The sequence below is a fragment of the Mirounga angustirostris genome, unplaced genomic scaffold, assembly GCF_029215605.1.
Source record: "Mirounga angustirostris isolate CCGP_5_RB_7025 unplaced genomic scaffold, mMirAng1.0.hap1 SCAF_8, whole genome shotgun sequence".
In the NCBI taxonomy this organism is placed as follows: Eukaryota; Metazoa; Chordata; class Mammalia; order Carnivora; family Phocidae; genus Mirounga; species Mirounga angustirostris.
In genome coordinates this window covers 106141031-106158093 of record NW_026991716.1, presented here as the reverse complement: position 1 = coordinate 106158093, position 17063 = coordinate 106141031, and the positions used below count along the sequence as shown (strand labels likewise).

General features: G+C 35.9%; 1 protein-coding gene across 15 annotated transcripts in view; it reads left to right on the top strand.

Moving 5' to 3' along the window:
• TRDN (triadin) overlaps positions 1-17063 on the top strand; it is a 382659-nt gene that overhangs the window by 321225 nt on the left and 44371 nt on the right. For 14 of the 15 annotated variants that reach the window (XR_008505375.2, XM_054505540.2, XM_054505539.2 and 11 more), the window contains 2 exons: positions 13954-13980; positions 14456-14485. Coding sequence is in view for 14 of the 15 variants with exons in the window: in XM_054505540.2 (XP_054361515.1) it covers positions 13954-13980; positions 14456-14485 (57 nt within the window). In the remaining variant the exon portion in view is untranslated. Of the gene's footprint in view, positions 1-12419; positions 13054-13953; positions 13981-14455; positions 14486-17063 lie in introns of those variants that run through there. The other variant, XM_054505541.2, reaches the window with a different exon arrangement.

Genomic DNA, 17063 nt, shown 5'->3' with positions numbered 1-17063 from the left:
ATCTTAATATGGTAAACCTTAAAGAACTTTCTAAGCTCTATCTCAATATACTGTCAAATACTGCTGTTTTTAAAATTAAAGGACACCATGAGCAGTATTTTTACTTCTTACCACCAGACTGCATTTCTATCAATCCTAACATAAACTAAAAATTCTTCCAGAAATTTAGTTCCAATTGTCAGAGGCAATTCGTGCTTATCAAGTTCTTTTAGAAGATTAAAGGTCAATTTTCAAACCATTATTTGTAATTTCTTTTTTTGATTTATAGCACTACATAAATGATGCTAACCTTCACATAATTTTACATTAAATCTCTAAAAATATATTTGTAAACATTAGATAAATGACAATATGGTATTGTTTCAACCAAATAACTTTATATAGTACATTTGATAAAGAAAGATTGCCTCTAATGTAGACATGTCCACAGGTAAAAGAAGAATATTTACTCAAATTCATATACAAATCAGACAGCAATTCCTTTTAGAGTTTTATAATATATTTTATATATTTAATGTTTAAACTTCTTCCATTTTAATTTTGTTAATTAAAAGATTATAAACCTCATAAAACATGTAGCTGAGTAAAAATGGCTTCTAGTAAAATGTAATAAGGTTTCTGAACTGGTTCAAACATTCCATAAAAGTCCTTATGATATTCTCTTGCCTCCTCCAAATGGCTTGCTTATTCATTATATATGGTACGAAGTTTGGATATTAATCTTCAAGTCAATTTAAAAGGTGAAGTGCCTATCTGATAGTTCTTTCTCGTTAAGATGTAAATCTACAGCAAAGCCAATTTCTGCTCTGTACTAAATAGCTGTGTAAATAGATATATTATATCTGGAATGGACTCACCAGTCTTAGAAACAAGGTTTGTTCTTCTGTCCTTAGACTTAAACATGCTTCTAACAGCAGAAAATCTATTAGGAATTGAGCAAACAAATTTACTAAAGAGCAATAAGCCCACAAGAAATTAATGCTGCAACTTTTCAGGTTGATTATCTAAATTATGTCTCCCTTGTAAATGATTTACTATTTATATTTAAATTAATATTTAACATAATTATATCACTCTACCTGGATGAGATCTTAGAAACCATCAATGTAACTTCCTCCGTTTCTTTTCTTTTTGTAAATGAAAAACCAAGCAAGTTAAATGGCCATGTCAAAGCCACTCAAACACTCAAGCAAATGAGTGTTTGAGTGAGAACCAAACCCGACCCTTAAGACCTCTTAACTATTGCTTGTCCCAGCACACTACACATTTATAGTTTCTGATTATACTAGGTCAAGATTTTATTATTTTTTGTCAGAAGTTACTTAAAAAATTTCCTTAGTACATATAGATGTAGACATGCTATTTATTCTTTTATGTAATTTTAAACTGCTATGATTTCTATCATTCATGTGTCTAATATTTCAGAATATTTTTGACTCATTTTTTCCTTTTACCTCTTTTTTTATTCATTGAATATGACCATTTTTTGTTTAAGTCAATGCATAGTAGAAGTAGAAATGGGAAATATTACATTGATAATTTCATTTGTTTTTAATAAAATTCAAGAAATATAGAAAATACAAAAATATAAAGGCTATAATAAAAATATAAGAAAGTTAAAATCCCTGTAAACAAAATAAACAAATATATGTATGTAGATACCTGTTATATTGCTTCTTACTATTTGAAACATATTCTGTGATATGGAGCCAGTTACTATCTCCATGAAAACATCAGAATTACAATGATTTGTTTTCCTTTGTAAAAATAAAAAAAATCTTGCATTATATGAATTTGATTTCATATCACATCTTTATAGATCTCAATCACAAACATCTGAATAGAATATTGCTGTCATGTATATTGAAAAGTTGACACACTGGAATCATCATAAGCATGTTCGGTTTTTAGCTTTATCCATTTATGTCTCAGTAGATTGAAACCTTTCTCCTTGACTCTAATTAAGCTTAATGTGCTGAAATATGACATACACAATTAGCTGGAATACAAAATTGCAAAAAAAAAATAGCCATAGATTTTGTTAAATGAATACTATTAACGAATGTACTCAGGATTATCAAACAGTGACTTTCAAACTTCAAAGTGTGTCTGATATACCTGGAAGGCTGGGCTCACCCCCAGAGTTTATGATTCTGGAGGTCAGGGGTAGGGTTCAGCATGTACATTCCTTTTTTCTTTTTTTAAGATTTTATTTATTCATTTGAGACACAGAGATACAAAGAGAGAGAGAGAGCAGGGGGAGGGGCAGAGGGAGAGGGAGAAGCAGGCTCCCCGCTGAGCCAGGAGCCCAATATGGGGCTTGATCCCAGGACCCTGGGATCATGACCTGAGCTGAAGGAAGATGCTTAACCATCTGAGCCACCCAGGCGCCCCAAGCAAGTACATTTCTAATAAGTTCCCAGGTTATATTATTGTTTGAGAACCACTGCCTTGTAGAATTCTCCTCCAACAAACAATTTACACTGTCCTTACACTTATTGTTGTCTAAATGTGGACCTTAGGGAATATATAGGCTTAGACCATGTATAAACAGACATACACATGTCCTTTATTCATTCATATATCTGCAGATGTATTTTCCTGAGAAGCTTCATCAGATTTTAAACTGGTACAATATCATCTCTTAACTGAATGTATGAGATTATGAATCTGAGAATGTAAAAGAGCTAAAGAACATGTGGGGATAATATCAGCAAGATGGTGGTATAGAAATTTCTGGTGTCCATTCCCTTCCCAAAACATCAATTTGAAAACTGTCTATACACAAAAATACTTTCACAAGAGCTAAGGATTCCAGGTGAGAAATACAGCACCCCACCCCCTCTTCCTTACCTGGGCAGCTTAGCACAGAAAGAGACACCCTCCCTGTGGAAGAAGGAGAGTGAAGAGAGTACTCAACCTCACTACAGACACCGGCATTGGACTGTGCCAGCACCAGGCTGATTCTCAAGGTCCTAGGTGGCTCCCACAGTACTAGGCTCCCAGCCCAGCCTGGCACTGACCAGCTCCCACAGCCTCAGGCAGCAACCATGGCACAAGATTCCTAGCAGGTTCCCATAAATCTGCTGCTGGCCCGTCCCAGCACCAGCCAACTCCCCCAGCACAGGCTGGCCCCTGTAGTCTCAGGCTGTAAGCAATTTCCCATGGACCAAGACTCCTAGCCTGATCCCAAGCCAGGCAAACCCCAATAGACCCAGGCTCCAACTGGGCTCCTGTAAACCCAAGCTCTGGCCCTGCCTCAGCACCAGGTCATTTTTGGTGGCTTCTTGAGGTCTCAGATTTTGGACTGGCTCCCACAAACCTAGGCACCTGCCCTGCCCCAGGACCAGGCCAGCTCACATGGCCCCAGCCTCTAGGCTGACTTCTGTGAAACCAGACTCCCAAACTGTCCCAGTACTGGGCCAGCCCCCAAGACAGATGCCAGGTCCACCCCAGTGGTCCTTGACACATAGTCAGCCCCCCGAAAATCCAGGCACCAGGCTATTCCCAATGGACCCAAACACAAGGCCTGCCCACCTGCTGACCCAGGCACCAGATCTGCCTGTCCAAAGACTCCAGCAGTAATCCTGCTCATGGACATCATGAGATGATATACCCAGAATCTCTGGATGAGCTGACTGGTGAGAAGCTTTGCCTGCTGAAGCCAGTATATAAAGATTGGAAGAGGTATCTTCTTGCTCAAATATGCACATACCAACATAGAGACAGAAGGATCATGAATAATCAGTGGAATATGACACCACCAAAAGAAACTAATAAAGCTTCCATGACTGACCCTAAGGAATGGAGATATATGAATTATCTGACAAAGAATTTAGAACAATCCTCTTAAAGAAATTCAGTGAATTACAGCACATTACAGAGACAACTAAATGAAGTTAGGAAAACAGTACATGAACAAAATGAGAAGTTCAAGAAAGAAATAGAAACCATTATAAACCAAAAAAAAAAAAAAACCCCAGAAATCCTAGAGTTGAAGAAAACGGTGACTAAACTGAAGCACTTAGTACAGAGCTTCAATAACAGATTTCACCAAACAGAAGAAGGAATTAATGAATTAGAAAATGAGTTATTTGCAATCATCCGTTCAGATGAGCAAAAAGAAATGAGAATGAAAAACAGTGAAGAGAGCCTAGGCGAATAGTGGAATATTATTAAAAGAAACAATCTATGCATTACTGGAGTCTCAGGAGAAGAGAGGAAGAAGGACAAAAGTTTATTTAAAGAAATAATGGCTGAAAATATCACCAATCTGGAGAGATATTTGGCCATTCAAGTTCATGAACCTAATAGGTCACCCAATTTCCCCCCAAAACGATCTTTTCCAAGACACCTTATAATGCAACTGTCTGAAATCAAAGAAAAAGAGAATTTTAAAAGCAGAAAAAGAAAAAAATTCTTTATATATAAGAGAGCTCCTCTATATCTATCAGCAGATTTCTCAGAAGAAACCTTGCAGGCCAGGAGAGAGTGAGATAATTTATTCAAAGTGCTAAGAGAAAAACAACTGCCAACCACTTATAACTTTGCCTGGCAAGGTTGTCTTTCAGAAATGAAGAAGAGATAAAGACTTTACAAAAAAAAAAAAAAAAAAAACCAAACAAGCAAACAAAAAACCCAAGAAAACTGAGGGAGTTTATCTCCACTAAGCCTGCCTTACAAGAAACGCTGAAGGGAGGTATTCAAGCTGAAATTAAAGGATGCTAATTAGTAACATGAAAAATATGAAAATATAAAACATACTGGTAAAAGTAACTATATAGTCAAAATCTAAATACCCTATTACTATAAAATGGTGGTGTGTTAATCACTTAACGATTGTATAAAGTTTAAAAGACAAAAGTATTAAAATAGCTATAGTTATAATAAGTTTTTAATGGATACACAATATAAAAAAAGGTAAATTGTGACAACAAAAACATAAAATACGGGGATGGGAATAAAAAGGTAGAGTTTTTATATACAATTGCAGGCAAGCTGTTATCACTTTTTAAAAGACTGTTATATTTATAAGATATTTTACAGAAGCCCCGTGGTAAGTAACCACAAAGCAAAACACTATGGGAAATACCTGAGAAGATAAATAGAAGAGAATCAAAGCATACCACTACAGAAAATCATCAATTCACAGAGTGACAATAAGCAAGCAAGAAAGAAACGAAGTACAAAAAAGACAGAAAGCAAAAATATGGCATTCCTAAGTCCTTACTTATCAATAATTACTTTAAATTCCTTATTCAAAAGGCATAGAGTATCTGAATGGGTAAAAAACAACAACAACAACAAACAAATATAACCCAGCTATATGCTGCTTGCCAATAAGGGACTCACTTCAGCATTAAGGACACAGGTAAGTTCAAAGTGTAGGAGTGGAAAAAGATACTTCAAATAAATGGAAACCAAAAGAGATCAAAGGTAGGTATGCTTAGGCAAAGTAGACTAAGAAATACTAAAGGAAAAACAAGAAGGCCATATAATGATAAAGGTGTCATTTCTAAAGGGGGTAAAAGGAATAATTTTATCTAATGAGGTAAAATATCTGTATACTGAAAATTATAAGACACTGATGAATGAAATTGAAGAAGTTATAAATATATGGAAAGATACCCCATGTGCATAGATTGGAAGAATTAATATTATTAAAATGTTCATACTACTCAAAGCCCTCTGTAGACTTACTGCAATCCCTCTCAAAATTCCAATGGCACTTTTTACAAAAATAAAAAACAATCCTAGAGTTAATATAAAACCACAAAAGACCCTAAATAGCCAAAGCAATCCTGAGAAAGAACAAAGCTGGAGGCATTACACTTACTGATTTTAAATTTTGTAACAAAGCTGTAGTAATTAAAACAGTATGGTACTGGCATAAAAACAGACATAGAGGACACCAATGAAACAGAACGAAGAGCCAGAAATAAACCCATGCATATCCAGTCCAATAATATTTGACAAAGATGCCAAGAATTCTCAATGAGGAAAAAAAAAATTCTCAATGAGAAAAAAAAAATTCTCAATGAGAAAGGATGCTCTCTTCAATTAATAGTGCTGGAGAAATTGGATATTCACATCCAAAAGAATTAAATTGGACCGCTGGCTTACACCATTCACAAAAATTAACTACAAATACGTTAAAGACTAAAGTGCAAGACCCCAAACTATAAAACTCCTAGAAGAAAAGATAGAGGAAAAACTCCTTGACATTGATTTTGGCAATGATTTTTGGATATGATACCAAAAGCACTAATGACAAAGGCAAAAATAAATTAGATTACATCAAACTAAAAAGCTTCCAAATCTCAAAGGAAATAATCAACAAATGAAAAGACAACCTATGGAACCTATGGAACGGGGGAAAATAGTTGCAAACCATCTATCTAATAAGGGGTTACTACCCAAAATATATAAGGAACTAATAAACCAAGTAATCCGGTTTAAAAATGGGCAGAGGACATGAACAGATGTTTTTTCTAAAGACATGCAAATGACCACCTGGTATATGAAAAGATATTGGTCAAAGGGTACAAACTTTCAAGTATAAGATGAATAATTCCTGGGAATCTTATGTACAGCATTATGAGTACAGTTAATATTGTATTATATACTTCATAGTTGCTAAAAGAGTCAATCTTAAATGTAATCACCACACACAAAAAAAGATAAATATGTGAGGCGATGGATATATTAGCGAAACTTAGGGCGATTAACTGTTTCACAGTACATATGTGTATGAAACCATCAAGTTGTACACCTTAAACTTACACATGTAGTATATCAATTATATCTCAATAATGCTGGAAAAACATTTAGATTTTAGTGGTGAGAGTTAACAAGACTTCTTTTAGCACTACTCCTTCTGTGCTTTGTATCCACGGATTATTATGTCATTAAAAAATCAGTCTCCAGGCCCCTGGGTGGCTCAGTTGGTTAAGCAGCCGACTTGATTTCGGCTCAGTTCGTGATCTCAGGATTGTGAGATCCAGCCCCACGCTGGGCTTGGGGCTCAGCAGGGAATCTGCTTGAGATTCTCTCTCCCCCTTTCTCTTTGCCTCTCCCCCACCATGCACATGTGCATGTGAGCCTCCTCACTGTCTCTCAAAAAAAAAAAAAAAAATCAGTCTAATATGCACTCTATTTTGGCAAATGTTTATTTTATCCCTGTAGGACAATAGTTCTCACACTTAAGTGGTCATTAAAATTACCTGAGAAAGCTGCTAAAAGACAAGTTGCTGAGCCCCACCCCCAAAGTTTCTGATTCAGTAGGTGTAGGGTAAAGCCCAAGAATTTGTACTTCTAACATCCCGGGTGCAGCTGCTGCTGCTTCAGGAACCCCAGTTTGGGAACCACTCCTCTAGGACCTAGACTGACAAGGGTATCTCAGAGGGAAAATGCACAGAAACATAACACACATATACCCTGTATCATTTGTGAAGCCTGGTATGTTTATTTTGGAAAACAAGAAAATATTCAAGATGATTTCTAAGATCCCTCCGGTTTTAAAATTCTCTCATTATATGTTATAAAATTTATAAGATCCTACTGGTTTTATATCAAATTCTTATCATATATTGAAATTTAATGGTCTTATTTAATGATACTCTATTAGATTATCTAAGTAAAAATTCTCCAAGATCTTCATATGTATTATATGCCTAAAATAATGCTACATTTAAGCATTTTACAACATTCAAATGTTATGATACTCATCTGCATTGTCTTGACTAAATTAAAGTATAATAAATCCATATGGAGGGAACTAATTTGCTCATTGGAGCCAATAATGAGGACGTTTCTGTGATATTAATCAAATCATGAATTTTTTGAATAAATTCATGAAAATTCAGTTTCCTACTTCTGCTTGTGAATTTTACTTTTCTTAGTTTTGAAATTTACAGTCTAAATGACCTCATTAATGAGCAGGCATTAGGGCACCTTTGATTGATTTTGTTGCATATCTATCATATTGTAGAGGTGGTTAGAGAGTTTAAGATAAACATAGTGCACAGATAAAGCTACTTCATTAATGAATTAAGATAGCTATTTGATAAATATATATTTAAAATATGTTAAAGGTATTTATGGATATGTGAATTAGAAAGATCATTAAATGGGTGCCTGGGTGACTCCTTCAGTTAAGCGTCTGCCTTTGGCTCAGGTCATGAGCCCAAAGGCCATGGGATCAAGCTCCGCATCTGGCTCCCTGCTTGGCTGGGAGCCTGCTTCTCCCTCTCCCTCTGCCTGCCACTCCCCCTGCTTGTGCTCTCTCCCTCTCTCCCTCTATCTGTCAAAAAATAAGTAAATAAAATCTTAAAAAAAATCATTAAATGAAATTATTCCATTATTGATCAATGTTAAATAATTAATCAACATGAAAATTTGTTATAAAGCAGATTATTTAAAAGCCTTTATTGACATTATTCACATTAACAATTTCTTGGGTCAGAATTGTTATTACACCAAGCTATATAGATCTATATTCAATATAGACTTTGGTATTGATTCATACATAAAACCTGACTGCTAATATTTCTTTGAGTGTCAAAAATCTGTACAAATAATTTATTGGTATGTTAGATAATAATATATTACCATGTCCGAAATAATTTATTTCTGATCAAATAATAGATACATCAAAAAATATAATATCCAATGGAATAACACAAGGATGTGTATTGCTCTCTTTTCTTTGTTTTTGTTATTTGTTTGTTTGTTTTTACCTGTATCTTAAAGAATTGATACCCATTGAGCAAGGCATACTTGTTCTTCATTGTAGAAAACATAGAAAACATATGTGACTCTTCAAGATGACATAGTCCTAGGGTCATGACCTAGAGTTTGATATCAGGGGCAATTGGAACTGTTACCTAATCATTGCATGAATAATTTAATATTTATTATTCACATCCCATACAATATTTAAAAGGATTACCAGTACATAGCCTTTACTGCGTTCACCTCAATTAGTTAGAAGTAACAAGTTAATCTTGATGAGAACGTCAAATAAGGTGTGACTTAAATTTAAAAATTCCATCTATTACGACTTTATGGACTGAACATTTGGTTATATCCAGTTCTTTTTTTTTTTCACGTTTAAGGTGTCTTTGCTAGAAAGTGTAACTTTGTTCCCTTAGCTGATTTACCCATTTGGAGTACAATAATGGTCCTTCCTTAGGTCAGCCTCCAACCTGGCAGCAACAAGGGTCTCATAGCCTTATAGTGAGGCATCTACCCCAGCAGGCTTCTGGTGAGAGGCTTCCAGTCCCGATTTGCACTCAATTGCTGGTATAACATATTTGCATAGTAGATAATTCATTTAATTTAGTCAACAAACATTTATTGATAAATTCCAATATGTCAGGAACCATGCTAAGCTTTGGAAGCACTACAGTTCTTGCTTATATGGAAGTTAGAGGATATTGGAGGAGATAATCAAGTAAACACACATCAATACAGTACTATTAGTGCTAGAATATATAAAGAGAGGGAATACTATTGGAATATGAAAGGTGCACCCAACTCAGTCTGAGGGGTTAAGGGAAAGCTATCTTATTTTTTGGATAATATCTGAATAATAAATGATATTCAGCCAGATTAAAAAGAGGAAGAATGTTCTAGACAGGGAGATCAATATATAAGACAGTCCAGAGACAAAAGACACTTTAAGTTAGTGTTTAGAAATAAAATACTTCAGTATGGCTTGAATATAGAGTACAAAACAGTTAAGAGAGAGAGAAAAGGGTAATGAGATGCAGCAATTTGATTCATTGAAAACCTCACAGACCAGGCAGAGGCAGTTGGAGTTCATGAAGACGGTCCATGCTTTAGGCTGAGCTGTGATATGTGAAATGATTGTACATGCATTCTAGAAAATCTCTCTGGCTACAAAGTTGAAAGAAGAGTGAGGGGAGAAGGCCTACGTTTTCATGACCAGGTTGGATGTTCATGGTAATTACGGGGAGAAGCAGTGGTGGGCTGGGCTAAAGTACTGGCATAGTGTATTTGTTTCCTAGGGCTGTGGTAACAAGTACCACAAACTGTGTGGCTTGAAATAACAGAAATTTATTCTCTCATCATTCTAGAGACAGAAGTCCAAAAACGAAGTGTAGGCAGGGCCATGATCTCTTTGAAGGTTTGGAGGAGAACCTGTTCCATACATTTCCCTTAGCTTTTGGAATTGCCAGCCAACCTTGGTGTTCTTTTGCTTGTAGAAACATCATTCAAATCTCCGCCTCTGTCATCACATGGTATTCTCCCTGTATGTCTTCACATTATCATCCTTCTCTCTATGCATGTCTGTTTCTGTGTCTCTTCTCCTTCTCTTATAAGGACTCCAGTCATATTAGATTAAGAGTCACCCTACTTAATGACTTCATCTTAATTATATCTGCAAAAACCCTATCTCCAAATAAGGTCACACTCACAAGGTACTGAGCCTTAGGACTTCAACATAACTTCGGGGGGAACACAATCAAATCCATAAGGCAGAATGTAAAGAGAAGAGCAGAATAATTAGAGAGATAATATAGGCTGCAACTGAAATGAACTTGGAAATAAATATATATGGGAAAGAGCATGTAAAAACCAACCCTGAGGGCACCTGGGTGGCTCAGTCAGTTAAGCGTCTGCCTTCAGCTCAGGTCATGGGTGCCTGGGATCGAGTACCGCATCAGGCTCTGCATTCAGTGGGGAGTCTGCTTGCCCCGCTGCCCCTCCCACCTGTTCGTGATCTCTCTCTCTCTCAAATAAATAAATAAATAAATAATAAATAGAATATTTTTTAAAAAACAATCCTGAAATCCTGATTTCATAATTAAACAGCTTCATGGAAATAAAATAGTTATGCAGTATTTATCACAACCTGATTGTAGGAATGAGTAGAACTTTCAAGTAAAGATTTTCTTAATTTAGCTTGCCATCAAGGGCAAAATTGAACAGTCTTATATTTGCACACAATTTGTGCGTGTTTGTGTTTTTAATGTGTATTCATGCATGTTTCTTAGGCTTATGTCAATAGATTTATTAGATTCTCAGAAAGAAACATGACCATTTAGTATTCCAAATGCCACTACGGAGAGTCTCTGTAATTTTGCTTTTATCCTTACATTTAGGCAGAGTACATTGCTGTACACCTGAGCCACACTGATTGGGCCCAAAATAACATTTCTCTTATCAAACTGGGCTTGGTATAGTGTAACTGGTCCATGGTGAGAGCAGTTGAGAGAGGGTGGAATCCTGTAAAAACTGTTACATATTTATGGTAGGGATTTTTTTAAGATGTTATTTATTACATTATACTACATTATACTATTTTATCCCCTTGAGAACACATATAACAAATTCATCTTAGGTAACAGTACCAGGAATTGCTATGCCAGGAATTCTCTTTAAAAACTTATTTATATTTTAAAACATTTTGAATTTTATAATTGACTGCACTTTTTATCCTTGCCTGAGCACTAGAAAGCTGAGAGCTGGATTGTCATGCCAAGTCAAAGGAAATATGTAATAATTTTAACATTCATTTTGTGGTCTAATGTAATTCCTGAATTCATACATTTTCTTAACTTCATTTTTCTTGACTCATTTCTCCATTTACTTACCTTCTCATGTTCTCATTAATTATTTCATTTATTTACCTAATGAACAAACTATAATTGAGTGCATACTATGTAATCATGTATTAGGTATTGCACCAGTTCCCTGGATTCAGTGATGGATAAACATTATCTGTTTTCAGATATCTCAGTCTAGAAGGGAAGGTATTCATTCAAGTTAATATTTATAGTACATTGTGATTAATAATTATCAAAAGAGTTAAAAAATAATATTGGTACATAAAAGGGGAATGCAGCCCAACCACCTTAGATAAAAGGCTTTCTGAAGAGGAGATGGTTGAGCTGAGCCCTAAGTAGAAGGTAACCAAGTAAAAAGTGAAGGGAACAAAACTCCTATGAAAAATAATAAAAAAATCAAAATCTCTACATAAATGGTGAAAGATTGCATGTTTGGGAAGTAGAAAATTCAATGTTGCTAAGATGTCAGTTGCTCCCAACTTGGTCTATAGATTCGATGCAATTTCCATCAAAATCCCAGCAAGTTATTTTGTGATTTTTGACAAACTGATTCTAAAATTTATGTGGAATGGAAAAAAAAACCTCACAGCAGCCAACACAATACTGAAGATCAAGATCAAACTTGGAAGACTGACACTACCCAATTTCAATGCTTACTATAAAGAACCACAGTATTGTTTCCATTGTTTCTTTCCCTGGCCTCAGGTAGTTTCCTTGTAAGCCTATGCTGGTTAGTGCTCATCTGAGGATTTAAGGGGGCCTTCCACAAATCCCCAGAACTTTCTTTATCTCTTTTTCTCTCTCTCTTTCTTCTTTTCTCTGCAGCTCTCTACTTTACATGACTCTGACCTGGGCTCTCTAGCTGTCTTGGCCTTTCCAGACTCCCAGCTCCATCTCATCAATTCAGCTCCATTCCTGCACTAAGGACTTATAATTCTCTTAAGGCATTAAGCTGGGACAATCATAGAACACAGCTCATTTATTTTCCATCACTTAAAAATCACTGTCCTTTGTTGTCTATGTCCAATATCTTTAAAGCCAGTGCTTTACATATTTTATCTGCTTTCTATAGTTTTAAGTGTGAGGACTAATCACAAGAAGTCAAGTGAGTGGGAATTTAAAAAGGAAAAAGTAATCAATATAGTTAGTTATATCTATTAGTACTAGCAAGTGTGTGCGTGTAAGGGGGTATTGGTGACCAAAGAGACCTGATAAATAAAATGGTGGAAATAGAAGCTAGATTTTAGTGAATTAATAATTAAATGGGAGTCAGGAAATAGAAAAAGCAAGTAAAGATGACATTCACAGGAAGCTGAGTTGAACAATGATGGAAAGGTACTGGATGATATTTATAAGGGAATATAGAATCAAAGGAAGATGCTTTTGTTTACTGTTGAAATCTTTGTTGAGATAAAAAATAAAGAAAATTAAAACTGATTATGGAGAAGGCAGAGTTTGACAAACAATGGCCTACAGAGTGACCACTAGTCTTTTCTGTAAATAAAGTTTTATTGGAACACAGCCATGCCTATTCATTTACATATTGTTGTTGGTTGCTTCTTTGTTACAACAGAATAGTTGAATAGTTGTGAATGAGATCATATGGCCTCAAGTCAAAAATATACACTGATCTTTCATAAAAAATTTGCCAGTCCTTACTAGGGATCCAAAAAGCAATAAAAGCACATATTTCTAGTCATCTGGAGTTTCAAATTCAGTAGCAATCATTTTTTTAAAAAGATTTTATTTATTTATTTGACAGAGAGAGACACAGCGAGAGAGGGAACACAAGCAGGGAGAGGGGGAGAGGGAGAAGCAGGCTTCCCGCGGAGCAGGGAGCCCGATGTGGGGCTTGATCCCAGGACCCTGGGATCATGACCTGAGCCGAAGGCAGACGCCTAACCGACTGAACCACCCAGGTCCCCCAGTAGCAATCAATTTTAATATATTATACTGGGACAGATAACATTAATAATATTAATGAAAAAGAAAACAGTATGTCTTATATTTTTTATCTTCAACAATAAAGGGTTAGAAGTAATTTCTCAAAATAAAATTATGTGTTTTATCTTAATATTAGACCTAAAACTTAACATTGCACACAAGACTTCGCGAGCAAATTATTTTTAATGGTGTAATAAAATTAAACTAAGAGTTTTTTTAATTTAAAAATGATTTTTTTAATTAGTGATTTTGTGTGGACATTAAATTACATATCCTGTAGAACTTAAATAAAGTACAATAGTTGGAGTTTATTGTTTTATTTTGATTTTCAAATATGTAATATTCTATCATATTTAATGTCAATTCAATAACAATTTACTGACCTGGTCTTTAATCATTTTTAAACTTTTTCTAGGCAAAGAAGTCAAGCCTAAGCCTCCACGTATGTTATTGCAGCCAAAAAATAAATAAATAAAACAAATCTTAAATGCATGCTTTTACTCATCCTCTGATTTCATAGTTGAATATTTTGCTTAAAGTCAAAGGCTTAACTATTTTGTGTAGACAATGTGCTTAAAATCCTCATATTTCTAATATCTTTCGTATTTCTAATATCCTTTGTGTTTCTGAGAATATGCTATGCTAAAATTTTTCTTCAACTTTTGTTCACTGAAGGTACAAACCAATACCTTTTGTTAACTTCTCATAAAATCTTAATTCACATTTTCATTTTATCTCAAAATAATTCTTACTGTGACTGATAATAAGGAAACTTTGTATCAATTTGTTGCATTCATAAAAAGAAGAAAATTAATGGGCAGATTAAAAACAATGAATAATATGTAAAGAAATATGCATGAGTACAGAAAAAATATCTTTATATAATCATCATTATTAATGTTCACCTATATTTTTAGAGCCACAAGTAAAAAAAGAAGAGAAACCAGGTATGTATACTTTATGTATAGATTCATACTTGCATTCCATATTTATAATGAGTAGCATATTACCTCTTTGCCAATGTTGTGTCCTAGTGCAAATATTATACAAAAATGTTATCCTTTTCAACTTTTAAAATAAGATGAACATAATATATATTTATCTATACCACCTGTTCCTAGAAAAAATTCTGCTTACAAAGGAGAAACTGCAGAGAGAGAAATTGATCTGGTTCAGAAGAAGCAATTGACTAATTGAGTTGAGTCCCACAAAACTCCTATTTTTGCTGATTACTGTAGGACACAGACATCCTGTCAGAAAAACAGCTCCTCTCATTCTTCTGTTTTTTGGGGAGCACCTGAGTGAGATGAATATTTCTAAAGGCTGCAGGATGCAGCAGAACTTTTTAAAAAGAACACACAGGGGCGCCTGGGTGGCTCAGTCGTTAAGTGCCTGCCTTCGGCTCAGGTCATGATCCCAGCATTCTGGGATCGAGCCCCGCATCGGGCTCCCCGCTCGGCGGGAAGCCTGCCTCTCCCCCCTCCACTCCCCCTGCCTGTGCTCCTCTCTCACTGTGTCTCTCTCTGTCAAATAAATAAATAAAATCTTTAAAAAAAATAAAAATAAATAAATAAAAAGAACACACAGAAATCTGATTCTCAAAACATTCATGAACCAAAGCTAAAACTTTGGTTCATGTTTCCCAACTATTAGTGTGATAGGGCTGCTGTAATAAAATAAAATACCACAACCTGTGTATTTTAGGACAGCAGAAATTTATTCTCTCACAGTTCGGGGAGGTGGAAGTCTGAAATCAAGGTTTCATCAGGGCCATGATTCCCTTGAAGCTGGAGGGAAGAATCTTTCCCTGCCTCCTCCGGCTTCAGGTGTTTGTGAGCAATCCTTGGTGTTCCTTGGCCTGAAATTGCAGTGTTCCAATCTCAGCCTCTATCATTCCATGGACATCTTCCTCCTTTGTGTCTTTATCTCTGTCTTTTCTCCTCTTCTTGTAAGAACACCAGACATATTAGATTAAGGACCCAGCCTACTCCCATATAACTACATCTTAACTAATTACACCTGTAAAGTCCCTATTTCCAAATCAGGTCACATTTTGAGGTGTTGGGGATTGGGACTTCAGCCTATCATCTTTTGAGAGGACACAATTCAACCCATAAAGGCCTATCCTCTGGTCCCCCCAAAATGCATGTCCTTCACATGTAGCAAAATACATACACCTCATTCCAACATCCCTAAAAGTCATAACCATTTTAGCAACAACTAAGTCCAACAGTTCATCAATTCAAAGTCCAAATCTCATCATCTTAAATATTTATGGGTGAAACCCAGGGTATGATTCTTCTTGCAGAAAATTTCTCTCCATCTGCAAAATCAGAAAACAAGTTATCTGCTTCCAAAATAAAACAGCGGAACAGGCTAGGTTAGACATTCCCATTTCAAAAGGGAAAAAAAAAATAAAAGGAAAAGAAGGAATTATGTGTGCCAAGTAAATCCAAAACATAGCGGGGAAAATTCCATTAGATGTCAGGACCTGAGGATATCCTCTTTGGCTGAATACACAGTCCTCCGGGCCTGGTAGGGTGGTAGGTCTGCCTTTCTAGCCCACCTGGGTGACAGCCTGGTCCTCTCTACCCAAGGAGTTCCCATCAACCCAGGTTTTTGAATCTGTGACTCTGCTCTTAGAGTTGTTATTCCTTCATTTCATTCTCTATTTCTGTCAGGTGCATTGTTTTTACTTGCATAGAATTCTCAAAAACATGACCAGTTCTGTGTTCAATTCATGATGATCCAATTGGACAAGAGGGTCCATTGGACAAGAGGGTCCTCCACAGATCCTTCCTCATAACTACATCTCTACTCCTGCCTTCTACTGAGGTGGTAGATTGTATCTGCAAATTTGTCCAGTCACTCTCTTGGCCCTGTCTCCAGGGCGCACTGTCTCCATAAGTGGAGAATTCTCCAAATCATCAAGTGCCGATTCCTCTTGCTTCTCAATTTATCTTCACTCCTCAATTTATCTTCCCTTTCACATTTTATTATAAGCAGCAAGGAGAAATCAGGCTGCACCTTCCACACTTCACTTGGAAATTTCTTTGGCTAGATATCCATGTTCTTCACTTACAAATTCTACCTTCTGTTATTGAAACCCAAGTTTGGCTGCTCACAGCTTGAAAGCCAATACTCCAGAGACAAATGTTGGTTGCAAAGGAAAGGTTGCTTTATTCAAGAGGCTGGCAACCTGGAGAGATGGTAGACTGAGGTCCAAAGACCATCTTCCAGTTTCCTAGTTTAGAAGCAAGGGATTTTAAAGGGGAAATTCAGGGTAGTAGATTACATACATATTGATGAAAAGGGTGGGAAAAGATGATTATTCATGAGGAAGCTGGAGCATGTGCACTGAGCAAACATATATGTAACATCCATCTCATGTTCACTTTGGAATGGAGACTTAACACCAGAAGAAGGCAAAATTCAGCCCCCGATATCAGGAGGTTCTCTTAGGATGAGGAGAAGGGACTGTGGGCATGCTCTGAATGCTGGTATAACCTAGATGGGGTCTTAGGC